General features: G+C 46.4%; 1 protein-coding gene across 3 annotated transcripts in view; it reads left to right on the top strand.

Annotated features, from left to right (window-relative positions):
• The first annotated feature begins 3366 nt into the window (after window positions 1-3366).
• dennd5b (DENN/MADD domain containing 5B) overlaps window positions 3367-19193 on the top strand; it is a 148422-nt gene continuing 132595 nt past the window's right edge. For all 3 annotated transcript variants that reach the window (XM_084330274.1, XM_084330273.1, XM_084330275.1), the window contains exon 1: window positions 3367-3768. In XM_084330274.1, the coding sequence (XP_084186400.1) occupies window positions 3672-3768 (97 nt within the window). In that variant the 5' untranslated portion in view covers window positions 3367-3671. The remainder of the gene's footprint in view (window positions 3769-19193) is intronic.

Genomic DNA, 19193 nt, shown 5'->3' with positions numbered 1-19193 from the left:
GCACTGAAATTATGGCAAGGGTTATTAGCCCCCTAACTTTTGATTGCAAAGTCTGACATTGACCCCCTTTTCAGGAGTTGACCTAGAGCCCACCAAGGTCATGCATATCAAGTTTGGTCAATGTCAGACCTTGCAATACACTGTAAGGCACTGTAAGGCTACTGTCCTGCCTCACTTCCAGTGATGAAGCTAAGCTATGCTAACGGAGCATCTATTCCCAAAGCTAAAATGCACACACAGAGACAAAAAAGGTATGTATCTTCTTGTCTAACTCCAGGGAAGATGTTAAATAAGCTAATTTCCCAAAATGTTGGAGTTCACCTTTAAGGGAGAGAACATTCTCTGTGGCTGTGGGTCCTTTTAAATCTGACCCACCCCCCTCTCATGTGGGGTACCACAGGGATCTGTGCTAGGACCACTCCTTTTTGCCATTTACATGCTTCCTCTAGGCCTCCTCATCAATAAATTCACCGGCATTAAATACCACTGCTACGCAGACGACATACAACTACTCTGCTCTTTTAAACCCGACAATTTGGAGAAACTCAGCCTTCTCCAGGAGTGCCTGCTCGGCATTGAGAGATGGATGGGGAGTAACTTCCTCCAGTTAAATGCAAAAAAAACGGAGGTGCTGATCGTAGCAGCTGAAAAGACTGCAGCTAGAGTGGCCACTCACTTGGGGTCCCTTAAAGACAACATACGTCCCCACCTGAGAAACCTGGGTGTCATTTGAGAAGAGCATCAACTTTGACTTGTCAGCATTTTAAGCTGGGTCAGATGGGACTGAACATTTAACACAAGCTGAAGCTGGGTCAGATGGGACTGAAAATTTAACACAAGCTGAAGCTGGGTCAGATGGGACTGAACATTTAACACAAGCTGAAGCTGGGTCAGATCAGGAAGGCAGCAGGACCGGACGGTATCCCCGGCCGCGTCCTAAAAGTCTGTGACGACCAACTGGCCCCGGTATTCACTGACATATTTAACCTGTCCTTGGAACAGGCTGTCATCCCCACCTGTCTGAAGAAATCCACTATTATCCCTGTACCCAAAAAATCGACGCCTGCTTGCCTCAATGACTACCGCCCTGTAGCTCTCACCTCCATAGCCATGAAGTGCTTTGAGAAGCTAGTAAAGGGCTACATCTGCTCCTCCCTCCCCATCAACCTTCACATTATCCGCAGAGCAACGGACTAGCGGAGAGAACTGTGAAGACGGCAAAATCACTCATGGACAAGGCTAAGGCAGACGGAAGAGACCCGTACCTAAGCCTCCTGGAGTATCGTAACACCCCAGTCGACAACTTCAAATCGCCGGCACAGCTGTTGATGAGCCGCAGGCTACGCTCAACCCTCCCGAGCACCAACCAACAGCTGCGGCCAGGGGTAGTAAGCCCCAAAGATGGACATGACAAGCGAGTGCAGAGACAACAGCACCAGAAGAAATACTATGACAGGTCAGCTAGACCACTGCCCCCACTACATTGTGGTGAATCTGTCAGGCTCCAAGAGTATGGACGCTGGAGGCCAGCAGTAGTCATACAACCAGCCGACACTGCACGGTCATATCACGTTCGCACCCAAGATGGACGCGAATACCGCCGCAACCGCAGGCACCTGAGGGACACAAAAGAGGAACATTTCCAGGACAGCGACGGTATGCCAAGTCCAGAGAGCGTCGATCAACCGCCGGAGACCAATGACCCTGAACTGTCAGGGGACTCAGAAGCGAACTCAGCTTCATACTACACCAGATCCGGCCGAGCAGTGAAGCCTCGGGACGTCTTAGACCTATGAATGTACAGGGTGTAGGCGGATCGCTGCCCTATTATAACACCGCTATACCCCATTGAAAAAAAAAAAAAAAGGGGGTGAGTAATAAGAGCTGCATATGGTAAGAGTGGTGAGACACACAATCATATAAGCTTTGAATACATACCTTATTCACAGCTGAAGTACTCAAATATTCAAGCAGACTTTCCAGAATAAGAGTGCACACAATACGAACTGTAATACCTTTGATATAAGAATCTATTTTTTTTTTATGTTTAACACATTAATCTTACCTGTTTATGTAGCAGGTGCCACCTAGCACCTGCCACGAAATTCGACCGTGCCTCGAGTGGGAGTCGAACCCCGAGCGTCTGCACCGGGGCCGACATAACAAACCGTTGCGCCAAGAAGGGAATTCCCCTCTAAGCGCTCGGTTTATATGCCTCTGGGGAGTGAGTTTTACACACTTCTATGTGCCGTAGTCACACTATCGCGGCACATATCCGTTACATTTACCTCACCTAAACTCACACCACCCAAGGCATCCGGGTCACGGCACCACTGTAGCAGGTGCCACCTAGCACCTGCCACGAAATTAGACCGTGCCTCGAGTGGGAATCGAACCCCGGGCGTCTGCACCGGGGCCGACATAACAAACCGTTGCGCCAAGAAGGGAATTCCCCCCCTAAGCGCTCGGTTTATATGCCTCTGGGGAGTGAGTTTTACACACTTCTATGTGCCGTAGTCACACTATCGCGGCACATATCCGTTACATTTACATTGCCTGGTCCTGACACAGTGTAACGCACATGGTTATTGTTTACAAAGAATTTCTTACAGAGTATTGCACAACTTTTCTTTATTTCAATTTTGTTCATAGCTTATAAAGCTTTCTTTAAAAGAAGGAGGATGTAATATTCATGCCTTGAATATATCATTTTACGACAGGCACGCCAGGCGCACCTCCCTGTTATGTATACCTGCACAAGGGGTCCTGACAGTCAGTTGGCTGCCAGCCGTGGATGGAGTTACACTCATGCTTACCTTTGCAATAAACCTCTTAATGTAATCTCCTCGTCCTGAATGATTATTCTCTTTAAATCGAATACGACACCCTGTACCAATTGGTGGGGGTTTGCTTGATCTGTGGTCCCGACTGGAAGGATGAGACATTAAGTTGTGCTTCAGAAGGAAACTGTCCTTCTGTAAACTAAGTTACATTGTTAATTTAGTTTGTATTTACTTTTCTAGTTTAAGTTAATTCAATTAAAGAAATTGTAACTACAATTACATTTAAAACATTGTTAAACTTATGCATAATAATCAGATTCATCTGTTCTGTGCGCAAGCGAGGGAACATGTATGCGCGTGCGCGTGCGTGCACGTGGCGTCTAGGCAGTTCCCATATTTGACTGCGCCACTGCGGAGGAGATAGAACTGGGAACGAGGTTAATGAATGATTTGAATGTCCCGCCCTGCGCGCGCTTCCTCGCGCCTCCCGCCCGGCCGCGCGCCTCCTCCCGGGATCCGGGGCGCGCGCGAGACGAGACAGCGCCGCTCTTCTTCAGTTCAGTCGGTGAGACCGAGCAGACAGTCCACCGCTCCACTTTACACAAAGCACAAACATTGTTCATTCGAAGAACACAAAAACAAAAACGGTTCTCGTCTCGCCTCCTCGAACCCTCGTCGTGTCTCTACCGTCAGGCACCGGTCACAGGAAGTGGTTTCTGGATTAAAAACAACAACAACAACAACAACAACAACAACAACAACGAGTATCTTCTTTGGAGATGTGTCGCTCTGGGAACTAGGAGCGGCAGCAGCGGCAGCGCGGAACATGAGCGGCAGCAGCGGCAGCAGCGCGGAGAACTAGGAGCGGCAGCAGCGGCAGCGCGGAACATGAGCGGCAGCAGCGCGGCGCCCTGCCGCTTCGCTCACTACTTCGCTATATGTGGAATAGACACCGACACTGGACTGGAACCGGACGAATTAGCAGGTACGATTATTATTAAACATGTAATTTATCGTTTTATTATTATTTTTAATACGCTTTCCTAAAAACACTCATGTATCGACATTTGATCATTCAAGCTACTAACGTTCACAACGCCACGTATTATTACACTTGTAGTTATTAATTCAGCATCTTCTCCGACCTAGAGCTCTTAGGCTGTTTGAACTGTTTTAAACACGTCAGGACGGTGGGGTTAGGGTCGGGGCGGTGGGGTTAGGGTTAACGTTAGGATGATGGGGTTAGGGTTCACGTCAGGAGGTGGGGTTAGGGTCAGGATGGTGGGGTTAGGGTTAACGTCAGGACGGTGGGTTTATGGTTCACGTCAGGACGGTGGGGTTAGGGTTCACGTCAGGACGGTGGAGTTAGGGTTAGGGTTCACCAGGGTTAGGGTTAACGTCAGGACGGTGTTAGGGTTCACCGGGGGAAGATGACAGCGGCAGAGAGACTTTACATTCTTGGAGTCTCAAGCAGCGGCGGCTCTAGTCGGATTACTTCCCATTGACCGCAGAGGCTCACGGTAGACCTATTGATAGATCAATAACATGGCCAGCAGCAACATGTGCCTCTGATTGATTGATCGATTGAACAGATTGCAGAATAGGTACAATACAGTACAGCTCAATACACACAATTGTTAAGGGGATGCAGACCAGGGCCCTATTCCCCGTACCTGGTTCAAGTAAGTTGATCAAAAGTCCCATTATCCAGATTCAATTAACACTTTGATTGCCTAAGGTTAAATTCATGATATACCATCCGTTGCCAGCTCTATTTGTCTATGGAGAAGTTCCCCTTCTTTGCAGGGCTATAACCTTTTAAATTCTATTGCTAGATTGCCATTATTAGGGCCCATTCAATGTCCTATATGTATTGTTCAGGGTGTATGAACGTTAAACTTTTTCATTCACATATTCATACTAAAATATGATCTAAAGTATAAGTATGTTTTCATCTCTTTCTGCAGCTTTCTCCAGAACGTGATTTATAGCCCCAAATGCATTATATTGATGATCAAATACAGTTTGGTAGCGATCGGTGCCAGATGAAAAATTTCAAATGGACGTGCTTCTAGAAGTTTCTATGTATCATCTGATGATGACCCGATGGGCGGGGGATCGTTTATAATTCCGTGGGCAACGTTATACCATTCATCTAATGTGGGTCAAATGTTCATCATAGCAGTTAGTGTCGAACACGGTAATACTACACGCTAAAACTCACCCCAGTCTCCGCGGGCCGTTGGGCGATCAGCGTGGGGTAGACAGTTTTCCATTATGGGATGTCGAAATACCCGGTCCATTTCCAGGTTGTATAATAGTATATACGTCCAAATCATGTTGTTTATCGAGTTATTGGCAACAGATCGCTATGTATTGTGTTGAGCTCGAGTCCCGGGACCTATAACGAGTGCCCGGAAGTAATATGGGTGATCACCACTTCATCCACATGACTTCCTGTTTGGCGCTTCTGCCGATCGGCCACCAGATGGCGCTCTTGAACCGCTAGAGGATTGAGAGGAGCTCAGAACTGTGTGTGAAGGCTGCAGAGGGGAAATATGATTCCGATCACAGATTTTTGAAATATTGATATTAAAGACGAGTTAGGGCGTCCTCGGCAACTTTAGCATGGCTAGGAAAGACGTCTAAACACGTTTTCGGCACTTAAAGTGTTAACCCGATGTTTGAATCCAGCCTTTCCCTGTTCCTCGAACGCTGATTCAGTCTTGTTAATTCGAACCAGACTTGATACTCAGGATAATTGCGCACGGCCGCCTCACCTGAAAAGACAGCAGGTGTCGATCGCAGAAATCCTGATTTTCTAACGGCATTGATTGATTGATTGATTGAAAACTTTATTAACAGATTGCAGAATGGGTACAATACAGTACGGCTCAATAGTCTCGCCGACAAGTTAAATGCATAATCTATAGGCTAATGTTAAATCCCTCATTACCCCAATCAATCAGATTATATTTCTTTAAATGTGCCTGCTGGCAGTAGGCTTAATGGAATGAATAATCGAATGAGATCTATTGCTAGCGAAAATAATTAGTTCAACTCTTTCAGATAAGTAGATACAAACAAGCCCAAAGAGTATCTAATTGATACGAATTAATAGATACTTATGAGGATATCTGTACTGTATGTGCTCGGATTAGGTATCATGTACTTTATATATAAATGCATGGTTCCCAAAGTTTTCAAGGCGTGACTCCTGAAATAACGTGTCAGAGAGGCTTGGAGGCTATACAGTTTCACTATTAATCAGGTTTTAATCTGTTTCGGACATCATCCATACATGCATTGAATTGATTAACCTTTGGTTTATACCAGTGACACCTCATGTTCATCATCAGATAACAGTGCTTGAACAGATAAATGCTTTTTCTCAAATTCATTCATAAATGTCAACGGCTTATTCAATTTCTCAAATCCGTCAAACAGTGCATCTCATCAGACATTTTTTTTTTTTTTTTTTATTTATCTTTTTTCCCCTCCATTTTCCTCCGATTTTTCTCCCATCCCAATGTTAGTCGTATGCCAATTCCCAGTCCCTTCCTGGTCGCTGCACACTTACCCCCCACAGTCAGATCATCTGGGAGAGTGGAGGCTACCACGTGCTTCCTCCGACACACGTCCAGCCAATCACCGCTTCTTTTCACCTGGCAGCGCGGATTCTCATCGAGAGGGCGTAGCGTGTGGGAGGACCACACTATCCCCCTCGAGTCCTATCCGCGCTTAGCAGGCGCCCCGACCGAACTGTAGGAGTCGCTGTTTACAACGACCCGGACCCACCCCGCCAGCTTCTCCCACCCTCTAATACAGCCAATTGTATTAGTGCAGACGGCCAGCCAAGCTGGTGACAACCCCGGAGCTGTGAGCTGGATTCGAACAGGCGAATCCAGCTCAGAGCTCCGGGGTTGGTGACGAACGCAATCTCCGCTCGGCCACCTAACCGCCCCCTCATCAGACATTTTAATCCCAGTTACAATATCACAATAACGTGTGAGTGACAGTCATACAATTCAACAATCCACAGATTCAGATTCCTCGTAATTCATAATCCACAGTCCACGCATAAAGACGCTTCAATTTGTGCTTGAATGAAACACAATCCGGGCGCTCCGTTAAGCAAATACATCAACAGCGAAGAATATGAAACTAATCGGAGCCAAACGCCCGATAGGTTTCATTCATTAAAAATATCCCAGCGGGGGGGCGGCTACGTGGCGTAGTGGGCAAGGCGCTCGCCACGAATGACGGAGACGCTGGGCTTGCCTGTTCGAGCCCAGCGCTCCACATTGCTTTCAGTTTAGCTGGTCGTTCATACTAATACACATTGGCCGTATTAGGGGGTGGGAAACTGATGGGTGGGGATCGGGCGTTGTGGACAGCGACTCCTACAGGTCGATTGGTGCGCCTGCGCAGTAGAATCAGGAAGTGTCGGGGGCAGCGTGAGCCTCCCACGCGTTACTCCTCGCCACTGAGAGATCGAGCTGCGCAGGTGAAAAGATGCGACTGCTGTTACCTCAAGTACCGGAGGGGACTTGTGCTATGTATGACTTAGTCCACATTGCAGCCGGCTTGTGGGAGGCAAGAAACAGCGTTCGTGACAGGGGAGGGTTGAATTGGATGATACGAAATTGGGATGGGAGAAAAAAAATATAGAAAAAATTGGAGAAAAAGTGGATAAAAAAAAAAAAATCCCAGCGGGATTCACATTTGCAATGCTCCGCATTATTAAAATAACCAGTGTGTATCGCGACGCGCGAGCGCCGTATCCGTATAAATAGGACGTGCATTATTTAGGACAAAGTAAATCTATAGGCTGAATATGATTTATTATCAGCATTTTAGGTATAATATTTTACATTTCAAAAGCCCCCTCTAGAAAAACGAAGCACAAAAACATAATTCAGAATGGTATAATGGGATCTAGACTGTGAGGATTATTTCAGGAAGGGAGCGTGGCCATGCAGGTTATCGAGCTAACCGAACTAAACCCTGCCCTCGACCAGGTTAAAACGTTCTGATATGTTGCCATAGTGATTTAGACAATCCGACGTCGGGGAACGGAAAGGTCTGGCTTAAGTCAAGCTATGCTGAAAATGATCCGGCTAACTCAGTTAGCCAGGTACGAGGAACAGGGCCCTGAGAAAGACTTTCGTCTTGTTTACATCAGGGTCCCCCATTTTCAATTCATCATAAACAAATCTCTCAAATCAAGTTTCAAGTTTTGTTTTTATTTGTCACATAATAAGGTACATGACATGTACATTACAGTGAAATGCTTGGTTCTGTGGTTCTATTGAGCCGTTCTGTATTGTACCCATTCTGCAATCTGTTAAATAAAGTTTTCATTCATTCATTCATTCATTCATTCATTCATTCTGTATGAGCCTCCTGAGATTGTGCTTCATACAGTAAAACAAAAAAAAGGAAAAAGAATAAAGACCAAGCACTATAGCCTACAAAATATACAATATACAGGGGGCGGCTGATTGGCGCAGTGGGCAAGGCGCTCGCCTCTAACGCAGGAGACGCTGGGTTCGAGCCCAGCTCTCAGCGTTGCTACCGACTGGCCGGTTGTTCATACTAACACAATTGGCAAGTGTTAGAGGGTAAGAAAGCCGGTGGGTGGGGATTTGACGTTGTGGACAGCGACTCCTACAGGTCGGTTGGTGCGCCTGCGCAGTAGAATCAGGAAGCAACGAGGGCGGAGTGTCCCTCGCCGCTGAGAGATCGCGCTGTACAAGTGAAAAGATGCGACGGCTGCTTCCTCGAGTACCGGAGGGGACACGTGATGCAAGGCTTTTATTGCAGCCGGCTTGTGGGAGGCATGGCCAACAGCGTTCGAGACAGGGGAGGGTAGAATAGACCTATCTCAAACCCTGCCCTCTTTTCTTGATCCTCCAATCACAACTGTCGCTTACCTCGGACAAAAATACGAAATTGGGGAAGGGAGAAAAATAGAAATGGGGAGAAAAGGTAGATAAAAAAAAAAATGACATACATCAACATAAAACATCATAAAACATTAAGATACAATATGCATATACAGTTGAAGATAAAAGAATAATAAATAAATATGCTACCCTCTCTTTCCTATGCCGATAGCCATGATCGTACGTGCTTTTTGAAAGCAGTTAACCCGGGGGCCTGTTTAATGCTGCTGGGCAGGCTGTTCCACAGAACTGCTGCTGAGTAAAGGAAGGTCTGCTGGCCGTACTAAATTAGTTTGAATATAAATGGAACTATGTTTGTGTGTCTCTACCTCTGGTCACAGACGAAGACCCTTATCTACCTGTTCGGATGCTCTTCCAGTGGGACGGTACACTGTGTTACTGAGCTGAATTGCGTCACACTGTTATTGGGACCACAGTGTCTCAAAGTTCAGAATGTCTCAACTCTGTGTGTTTCCAAAGAAAGCTGTTATTGGGCTAATTGTTGATCACAGAGCGCTGATCCAGGAGTCATTCTGGTGTGTGTGTGTGTGTGTGGAGGGAGGGGGAGAGGGGGAAGCAAGAGGGACCGAGGGAGAGAGGGAGATTGAGAGAGAGGGAGAAAGAGAGAGGGAGGTAGAGAGAGAGAAAGATGGAGAGAGAGCGAGAGATGGAGAGAGCGAGAGCGAGCGAGGGAGAGAGAGAGAGCGAGAGATGGAGTGAGAGCGAGAAAGATGAGAGAGAGAGTGAGAGATGGAGAGAGAGAGAGAGAGAGAGAGAGAGAGCGAGAAAGATGGAGAGAGAGAGGGAGAGTTTAGCCGTCTGCATGTCTGAGGTGCTGGGTTGGATAAGAAAGCAGTGTGTGTGGGCCTGCCACGATAACACATTTTGCTGGGCGATTAATTGCCCCCGAAAATATCGCGATAAGCGATATTATTGCGACCGGTTAGAGATTTTTTTTTTTAGAAATTTATTTCCCAAAACTTTTATTTTGAAGCCCACCGCTCCGTCTTTTAGACGTGTTTTAGACTTTTATTTTGAAGCCCACCGACCGGAGCGGAAGTATTGTTGTTATTATCCTATCTATGAGCGGCCAACTTGTCTCGTTCGGTTCTGTGTTTTTGAGCTAATGATAAAACAAATGTTGAGATTGTTGGTGAGCAACTAACTTTAGGTTAGTTTTAACGTTAGCTACTAACGTTAGATGCAGCTACTACAGGCAATCAACGATGAGGAGGAAGCGTCGAAGCCGTATAGAATAGAATAGCCCTGTGGTGCGTAGGCACGGGAGCGCAACTCGATTACCTGTTATAATAAATTCATTCATGTTTAACTTGTCCCCGTGTCCAGTCCTTTGACTAGTCCCACCCGTTCATTGTAAACAATGATGCATGTAATTGTATTAACGTTATTCTGTGTTGTAGCTATGCTATACGTTGTATTTTGTTTGTTAGCTATTTATGTTGTTGGCATTGAATGAGCATCAACACTAGATCTTTAATCTTTATTTAGCAGTCCAGTTTCTCCGGGCAGTAGCGAGTAACTACTTGGGTCTAAAAATAGCTAACGTTACACTACAAAGAACGCTATTTGGTTAAAAGGAGCAACACTATTGAGAAATGTAGTTAAGCTATATGTGGCGTTGCTAGTGCCCCACGGAGCTCCCGTGCTGTGCTCTGTAGTAAGGCCAGCGGCCCCCCACACGGAGTGACTGACGAGGGGTACTGGTTCCGCCTCATTAAAACAAACGCGCAAATAGCAATTAATCGCGCCCGTCAAAATCATTGCATTAATTTTAATTATCGCGGCAATTAATCGATTTATTGCTTATCGCGGCAGGCCTAAGTGTGTGTATATTTGTGTGTCCATGTCCTTTATAGGGTATGTATGTTTTTTAAATAAATGCCCAGTCTTGTGCTTTGTCACCACCTGTCAATCTGTTCTGTTATTGGTCCATGATGGCAATAAGTTGATGATTTTTACAGCCTAATCTAAAACAGATTTTTTACACATTGGTTCAAACGCGATCACGGAAGGTGACAACCCTAACATGTCATGTTGTGTCACAACAGAATGAGTAGGTGAGTGTTAGGCCTACAGAAAGTGTAATCTATTGATTGACTTGGCGACCTAGTCAATTCGGTAGAAGAGTCTGGTGGGCGAGATTATGCATGACCAGCCTGTGATCTAAATATTACCTATGTTACTGTTGATGGAATCACGTTAATATATAGAGATGAAAACGATACAATACGTTATTTCAATTGATATGAATAGCTGATATAGAGAGATGAAAAAATTTATTAAACGTAAAAAAAATAAAAAGAATTGAACTAAGTGTGATTCGAACTTGTGACCATAGGCTCCACAGCAAGCTGGTGAACGTGCGTCGATGTTAAAACTGAGTGACGAATGCATAATTTACACTTGTGCCAATTGCGTGCGTTTGTCTAAGTATTATTATTCTAAGTATTATTATTATCTACCGGCGTGGCGGCAAAACCTGCATTATTATTATTATTAAAACCTGCGTGTGGGGGCAAAAACAAAATGCGCATGCGCACGCTACCGGCGTAGGGGCGAAACGAGCGTAGATCGCTGGCCAATCAGAGCAACGCGGAAGGAAACGTTAGTTGCAGGTATGGGCAGGGTAATAGCAGCATGGGGGAGGGGGAGGTACAGGTATGGGCAGAGTAATGGCAGCATGGGGGAGGGGGAGGTACAGGTATGGGCAGGGTAATGGCAGCATGGGGGAGGTACAGGTATGGGCAGGGTAATAGCAGCAGGGGGGAGGGGGAGGTACAGGTATGGGCAGGGTAATGGCAGCATGGGGGAGGGGGAGGTACAGGTATGGGCAGGGTAATGGCAGCATGGGGGAGGTACAGGTATGGGCAGGGTAATAGCAGCAGGGGGGAGGGGGAGGTACAGGTATGGGCAGGGTAATGGCAGCAGGGGGGAGGGGGAGGTACAGGTATGGGCAGGGTAATGGCAGCATGGGGGAGGGGGAGGTACAGGTATGGGCAGGGTAATGGCAGCATGGGGGAGGGGGAGGTACAGGTATGGGCAGGGTAATAGCAGCATGGGGGAGGGGGAGGTACAGGTATGGGCAGGGTAATAGCAGCATGGGGGAGGGGGGTACAGGTATGGGCAGGGTAATAGCAGCATGGGGGAGGGGGAGGTACAGGTATGGGCAGGGTAATAGCAGCATGGGGGAGGGGGGGGTACAGGTATGGGCAGGGTAATAGCAGCATGGGGGAGGGGGGGTATGGGCAGGGTACATTATTATAATTTTTTTTACATTTTAAAGTTAAATGCATCAATCTGGTGCACTTTGAGAGCAAAATAAAGAGGCTAGCTCTATGATGAACTTTGTGCTCAAAACACAATCGACTAGACTGCAGTGCTTTCTCCCTGCAGCCTTTTCCTCAGGTCAGTATTTTACATTAAGCACAGCCCAAATGAAATGATAATTTTTTTTTATTTTTTTTTTTATTTTTTTTTTTATAAATAGTCTAGTACTCTAGTTCATAGCAGCGGCGGTCCTAATTCAGCAGCGGCGCAGCATATAGGGGAAACACTGCATAGTGTCTTTATACCTGTATCACTGTACATATTAATACTACAACTCTGTACATACATCTGATTAGCACTATTACTCAGTGGTACTCATTTATATATCGTAGGCTATACCCAGTTTAATCACCTGTACATTGTATATTTCTGTTGCACTTTACTGTTACATTTGCACTAGGGCTGTCTTAAATACTTCGAAGCTTCGAAGCTTCGTTCGATGGCACGAGCTTCGAACATTAAAAAAAAAATCGAGGACCAACCAACCTTCTCATAAAGGACACCATGATGAGTGTCGTACCCATCATTAGTAGGGATGGGTACCTTACATTTGAACCGATACCGGTACCTGTGAATCGATACCGGTACCCAACGGTACCTTTTTTCGGTACTTTAGTCTCAAGAAATTTAATTTACCTACCTCAGTCGTAAAAATAAAATCAAAACTTCAAATAACTACAATTTCGACAGTTTTCGGCTTGTCATTGCTCCGACTGCTTTGTTGTTGAATCAAGTCAAATCCTAGGTAAGCATATATTGTGCGTGTGAACGTTGACATGAAAAGAAAAAAGTAATAATAAAAAAAAAAGTAATTTTTTTTTCTTTTTTTTTTCGGTTTCTCACTTGATTCGATACTCTGTAGTACCGACGTGTTTCGGTTCGGTACCCCAAAAGTACCGAATTCGGTACCCATCCCTAATCATTAGTGATTGATCTGAGGGCAGAGAGACAGATGCAGTTAGGGTTAAGGGTTACTGAGTGACAGATGGAGTTAGGGTTAAGGGTTGAGGCCGTAGCGCGTCTATAAAGGACATCACCAGAGTCCAGGACGAGGTCTCATGACTTGTGTTGGTGAGGTTCTGGAAGGTTCTGTTCACGGTCCTTGCTGTCCGACCAGAGAGAGATCTATGCCACCATCATCATCACTCCAGCCCCCCCCCCCCCGCTCATCAGCGGCCACGCCTCCCCTGTGACGCTGTCATCTGCCTCCCGCCGTGCGTCCACCCTCTCCCTCCACTGCTAGAGCTCGTTTACAATTCAGATCAGGCTTATATCCTCCTCTCCTCTTTCTCCTCCTCTCTTCTTCCTCCTCCTCTCTTCTTCCTCCTCCTCTCCTCTTCCTCCTCTCCTCGTCCTCCTCCTCCCCTTGTGACGCTCCGTCGGCCTTGGTCCAGAGGAGACACTAATGCTGCCATGATTGATACTCAACATGTTGTCACACAGCACCTAATAAAGGCTTCTTTTATTAGCTTAGCGCCAGGCTAGCACCCCCTCTCAGACAGACACAGACACCGACACCGACACGACACGTCACACACACACACAGATAACACACACACACACACTAGAGCTGTCCCCGAAGCCTGTTTTTGGGATCCGAACTTCGCCAGGGTTTTTCGAACGGACGTTCGAACCATCTTTTTTAATCATGCAAAAAAAAAACGAAACGATTTGCGCATATGCATATAATGTCATATCTCACTATCTAGAAAACGAGACTGGATTATTTTTAAACGGGGTGATGTTTAGCGTGGAATAGCGCACAAACGAAAGTATGTAGAAATGGCTCCTGCCTCTAACACACACCGTCTCTCCTGCCTCTAACACACACACCGTCTCTCCTGCCTCTAACACACACACCGTCTCTCCTGCCTCTAACACACACACCGTCTCTCCTGCCTGGCTCCTGCCTCTAACACACACCGTCTCTCCTGCCTGGCTCCTGCCTCTAACACACACCGTCTCTCCTGCCTGGCTCCTGCCTCTAACACACACCGTCTCTCCTGCCTCTAACACACACCGTCTCTCCTGCCTGGCTCCTGCCTCTAACACACACACCGTCTCTCCTGCCTCTAACACACACACCGTCTCTCCTGCCTCTAACACACACACTGTCTCTCCTGCCTGGCTCCTGCCTCTAACACACACACCGTCTCTCCTGCCTCTAACACACACACCGTCTCTCCTGCCTCTAACACACACACTGTCTCTCCTGCCTGGCTCCTGCCTCTAACACACACACCGTCTCTCCTGCCTGGCTCCTGCCTCTAACACACACACCGTCTCTCCTGCCTCTAACACACACACTGTCTCTCCTGCCTGGCTCCTGCCTCTAACACACACCGTCTCTCCTGCCTCTAACACACACACCGTCTCTCCTGCCTGGCTCCTGCCTCTAACACACACACCGTCTCTCCTGCCTGGCTCCTGCCTCTAACACACACACTGTCTCTCCTGCCTGGCTCCTGCCTCTAACACACACACTGTCTCTCCTGCCTGGCTCCTGCCTCTAACACACACACCGTCTCTCCTGCCTGGCTCCTGCCTCTAACACACACCGTCTCTCCTGCCTCTAACACACACACTGTCTCTCCTGCCTGGCTCCTGCCTCTAACACACACCGTCTCTCCTGCCTCTAACACACACACTGTCTCTCCTGCCTCTAACACACACAGTCTCTCCTGCCTGGCTCCTGCCTCTAACACACACCGTCTCTCCTGCCTGCCTCTAACCCTAACCCTAACACACACACCGTCTCTCCTGCCTGGCTCCTGCCTCTGCTTATTTTAAGCTGTGGTTCCCCTCCCCTTTGTGTGCCAGTGGCCCATTGTTCCTGTCGGGGAGCCAGACTTCCTGTAGAGCAGCCTGCTCAGTCAGTGTCACAGGGGTTCCCATCTAGACTGGTTGGAAGTGCTTGTTGTTGGGTGTGTGGGGCTGTCTACACGAGCGCTGGGTTTAATGTAACCGTGATTGTATGTGCGCAGTTCCACTGTTCGCCCACACACAACCGGGGTTTTGCTACACTGCAAGTTCCGCGGTCTTTGAAAACCAGAGTCCAGGGTGAAGTTTTGCGCACATCCCGGTTGCAGTGGTTGCGTGTGGGCATAGAAACCGAGGTTATTTCCAGTGTTTACAGCAGAGCTGTCCCAAGTAGCATTATATGAAAATGCTTGTAACAAACTTTTGTTCGAAACGTATCGTCTGTGTTGAAGAGTGTTGTAGGGCTGCAACTAATGACTAATTTGGTAGTCGACTAATCTACTGATTATTTTTTCGATTAGTCGACTAATCGAAAACCAATGTAAACAACAACAAAAAAAACAAAAAAAGGATTTTTTTTTTTTTTTTTTTTTTTTTTTTATAATTACCTATCTTTCTGAAAGTGGCTTCTCAGCTCTGGTCCAGCTGAAGACAGAGCAGAGGAACAGATTGGACATTGAGCATGACCTCAGAGTTGCTTGTCTACCATCACCCCAGACTTTGAGACTCTTGTCAGGACCAAACAACAACATCATAACATGATGATCCCATAGCAAATTAAAATAATGACTCATGAAACATTTGAATTTGGATCTTTAAGCCACTTTAAATGAAAATGTATTTGAAGAACAATACAGCAATCACTCATAACAGGATAAATTAATTAAATACAAATTAAAGTGGAAGTGTACTTTAAATCACTTTTGTTTGCTGTGTGTGAGAGGAGTCTGTGTGTGTGTATGTGTGTGTGTCTTACTCTGATCGCTGTGTGAGTGAGAGGAGTGTGTGTACTGTGTAATTTGTGTGTGTGTCTTACTCTGATCGCTGTGTGAGTGAGAGGTGTGTACTGTGTAATTTGTGTATGTGTGTGTGTCTTACTCTGATCGCTGTGTGTGAGTGAGAGGAGTGTGTATGTGTGTGTGTCTTACTCTGATCGCTGTGTGTGAGAGAGAGGAGTGTGTATGTGTGTGTATTACTCTGATCGCTGTGTGTGAGTGAGAGGAGTGTGTATGTGTGTGTGTCTTACTCTGATCGCTGTGTGTGAGTGAGAGGAGTGTGTATGTGTGTGTCTTACTCTGATCGCTGTGTGTGAGTGAGAGGAGTGCGTGTGTAATGTATTGTGTGTCTAGTCTGATCATCATCTCCTGCAGGGGAACAATGTTTTCAATGTCCAAAATTTGCTATGGGATCATCATGTTATGATGTTGTCTGGAACCCTGAGAAGCCACTCACAAAGATAGGTAGTGCAAAAAAAAAAAAAAAAAAAAAAGTTTTTTTTTGTTTTTTGTTTTTTAATGACTAATCGACGCAACAATTTCTCGTCGACGATTTTTTATAATCGACGTCGTCGATTATGTCGACTAATCGTTGCAGCCCTAGAGTGTTGTGATCGACTGATGATGTCTGTTGTCGCATTCCTGACCTGACGCTCGGAGTAAACCTGTAGCTGCGGCTAAACTAAACTCATGTGTTGTCAAGTTATTGTTATAAGGAACCCAGTCCAGAAAACCAGAGTCCAGGGTGAAGTTTTGCGCACATCCCGGTAGGGCTGGGCGATATGACGATATTATATAAATATCGGGTACAGTTCCTGCCCCTTAACAATTGTGTGTATTGAGCCGTATTGTATTGTACCCATTCTGCAATGTGTTAAATAACGTTTGCATCCATTCATTCTACTAGCGTTAACGTTACCACATTATTACGTTAGCATGTAAGCTAACAAAATCGCAGATGCTAGCCTCAGCTAGCCTCGATGCTAACTATACATGGAGAATGCCATTCACATTAGCATGTAGCTAACAACACCGGAGATCTTTTTGTGAGACTAAACTATCCGCTCTTGGTGGTAAATTGTGTTGATGTTGGTTTTGTTTCATCAACAAATGAGAGGCAGAACACACTAGGGATGCCCCGATCGATCGGCCACCGATCGTTATCGGCCGATACTCAGTATAAATATGCAATCTGTGAATTCCGATAATGAGTCGTATTCGCCGATCGCGGAAACCGATCAAGCGAAGCTCTCACTCGCTGTCTGTCTCAGACACACACAACCTGCAAACTGCCGCTGCTCCTCCTCCCTAGCCCCGCCCGCCCCCGTGTAGAGTTTGTAAACAGAGGACTGAGAGGCGGCTCCTCTGCTCGAGTCTGTAGTGCATTCGACCTGCGCTAACGTTAGCTACCTAGCTATCGTTACTGTTTAAACAAAATTACCCAGTCAACTATTCACGTTTAGTAGGCATTGTCTAACGGTATTTAGCCGGCTAGCTACCGATAGCTCCTGATATCAACAAATGATCCAGAAAGTCTAGTAGTCCATGTTCATACCTCCGTTAGCTTGCGTTAGCTTGCGTTAGCTGACGTTAGTTCTCTGTTCAAAACGAAATGTCCCATTGAACTAAAGTTCTGTCTTAACGTCATCTAGCCGGCTAGCAGTAGCTACAGATAGCTCTTGATATCAATGTCTTATAACATTGATTTAATGCGTATTCGAGCTGAGGGCTTGCTGAATGTGAAATGACCAAAGCACAATAACGTTACGTTACCAATAGGGTCCCGCTGCAGCGCCGGAGAATCCTTTTTGGAGCTGGAGCCTACTAGAGTACACACAGACAGTGGAGCTGTTTGCAGATAGCGAGCATTTTGACTTGTTGCGTGGTGGCGATGTCTCGCAGATAATACAAGTACAAGTCTAATTATATAATATATATATTTTATAAAAAAAAAAAAAAAAATTATATAAAACAATTTTTAATTTCTTTTTAATCAAAAACAATCGGTATCGGATCGGTATCGGCCGATATGGCTCACGACGATCGGTGATCGGTATCGGTGGCAAAAAACGTGATCGGGGCATCCCTAGAACACACAGTGAATGTATCCGTTTTTGTTTATTGCACTTTTATTGCACTTTGTTTTCTTGCTGAAAAATAAAAGCTACGTTGGGTAAATGGCTGTGAGCAAGGAGGGATGTTTGTCAAGTCAGTTTCCGGTATTAACCCTAAATAGAATAGAATAGAATAGAAATACTTTTGGGCGGTTAGGTGGCCGAGCGGAGATTGCGTTCGTCACCAGCCCCGGAGCTGAGCTGGATTTGCCTGTTCGAATCCAGCTCACAGCTCCGGGGTTGTCACCAGCTTGGCTGGCCGTCTGCACTGATACAATTGGCTGTATCAGAGGGTGGGAGAAGCTGGCGGGGTGGGTCCGGGTCGTTGTAAACAGCGACTCCTACAGTTCGGTCGGGGCGCCTGCTAAGCGCGGATTGGACGTGAGGGGGATAGTGTGGTCCTCCCACACGCTACGCCCTCTCAATGAGAATCCGCGCTGCCAGGTGAAAAGAAGCGGTGATTGGCTGGACGTGTGTCGGAGGAAGCACGTGGTAGCCTCCACTCTCCCAGATGATCTGACTGTGGGGGGTAAGTGCGCAGCGACCAGGAAGGGACTGGGAATTGGCATACGACTAACATTGGGATGGGAGAAAATCGGAGGAAAATGGAGGGGGAAAAAGACCAATAAAAAAAAAAAAGAATAGAAATACTTTTATTATCCTGTGGGAAATTTGACACTGCAAATCGCTCAACATTTAAACATTTAGACAGAACAGAATTAGAATAATAAAACAAATCAAATCAAGTTGCCTAGGATAAGAGTAGAGTAAAATAGAATAAAAATGGAATAAAATATACAGTAAATAAATACAGTAAAAATATACTGAGGTCTACAGTAGGTGTAGTATTGCACAGTGCTGTTTCGAACTAAGTCCAGGAAGATGGTAACTGCCACTCTGTGCTCAGTGATGCAGTGAGGCACAGTGATGCATTGTATAGTCTGATGGCTGTTGGAATGAAGGACTTCCTGTGCCGTTCAGTGCTGCATTTACTGTGTGAGCCTAGCACTGAACATGCTCCTCCTGTCAGCCAAGTCTGTGTAGTGGGTGGGAGGGGTTTTCCCTGATGGCCTGGAGCTTAGCAAGCCTCCTCCTCTCCGCCACCCTCGCTAGGGAGTCCAGCTCCATCCCAACCACGCTACTGGCCTTCCTGACCAGCTTATCCAGCCTGGTTGTGTCCCCTGCTCTCAGTCCGCTGCCCCAGCAGGTCACAGCGTACAAGAAGGCACCCGCCACCACCGACCC

Source organism: Notolepis coatsorum (genome assembly GCF_963971535.1).
Source record: "Notolepis coatsorum genome assembly, chromosome: 15".
NCBI lineage: Eukaryota > Metazoa > Chordata > Actinopteri > Aulopiformes > Paralepididae > Notolepis > Notolepis coatsorum.
The sequence above is the reverse complement of the archived record's forward strand: the minus strand, read 5'-3'. Positions and strand labels throughout refer to the sequence as shown.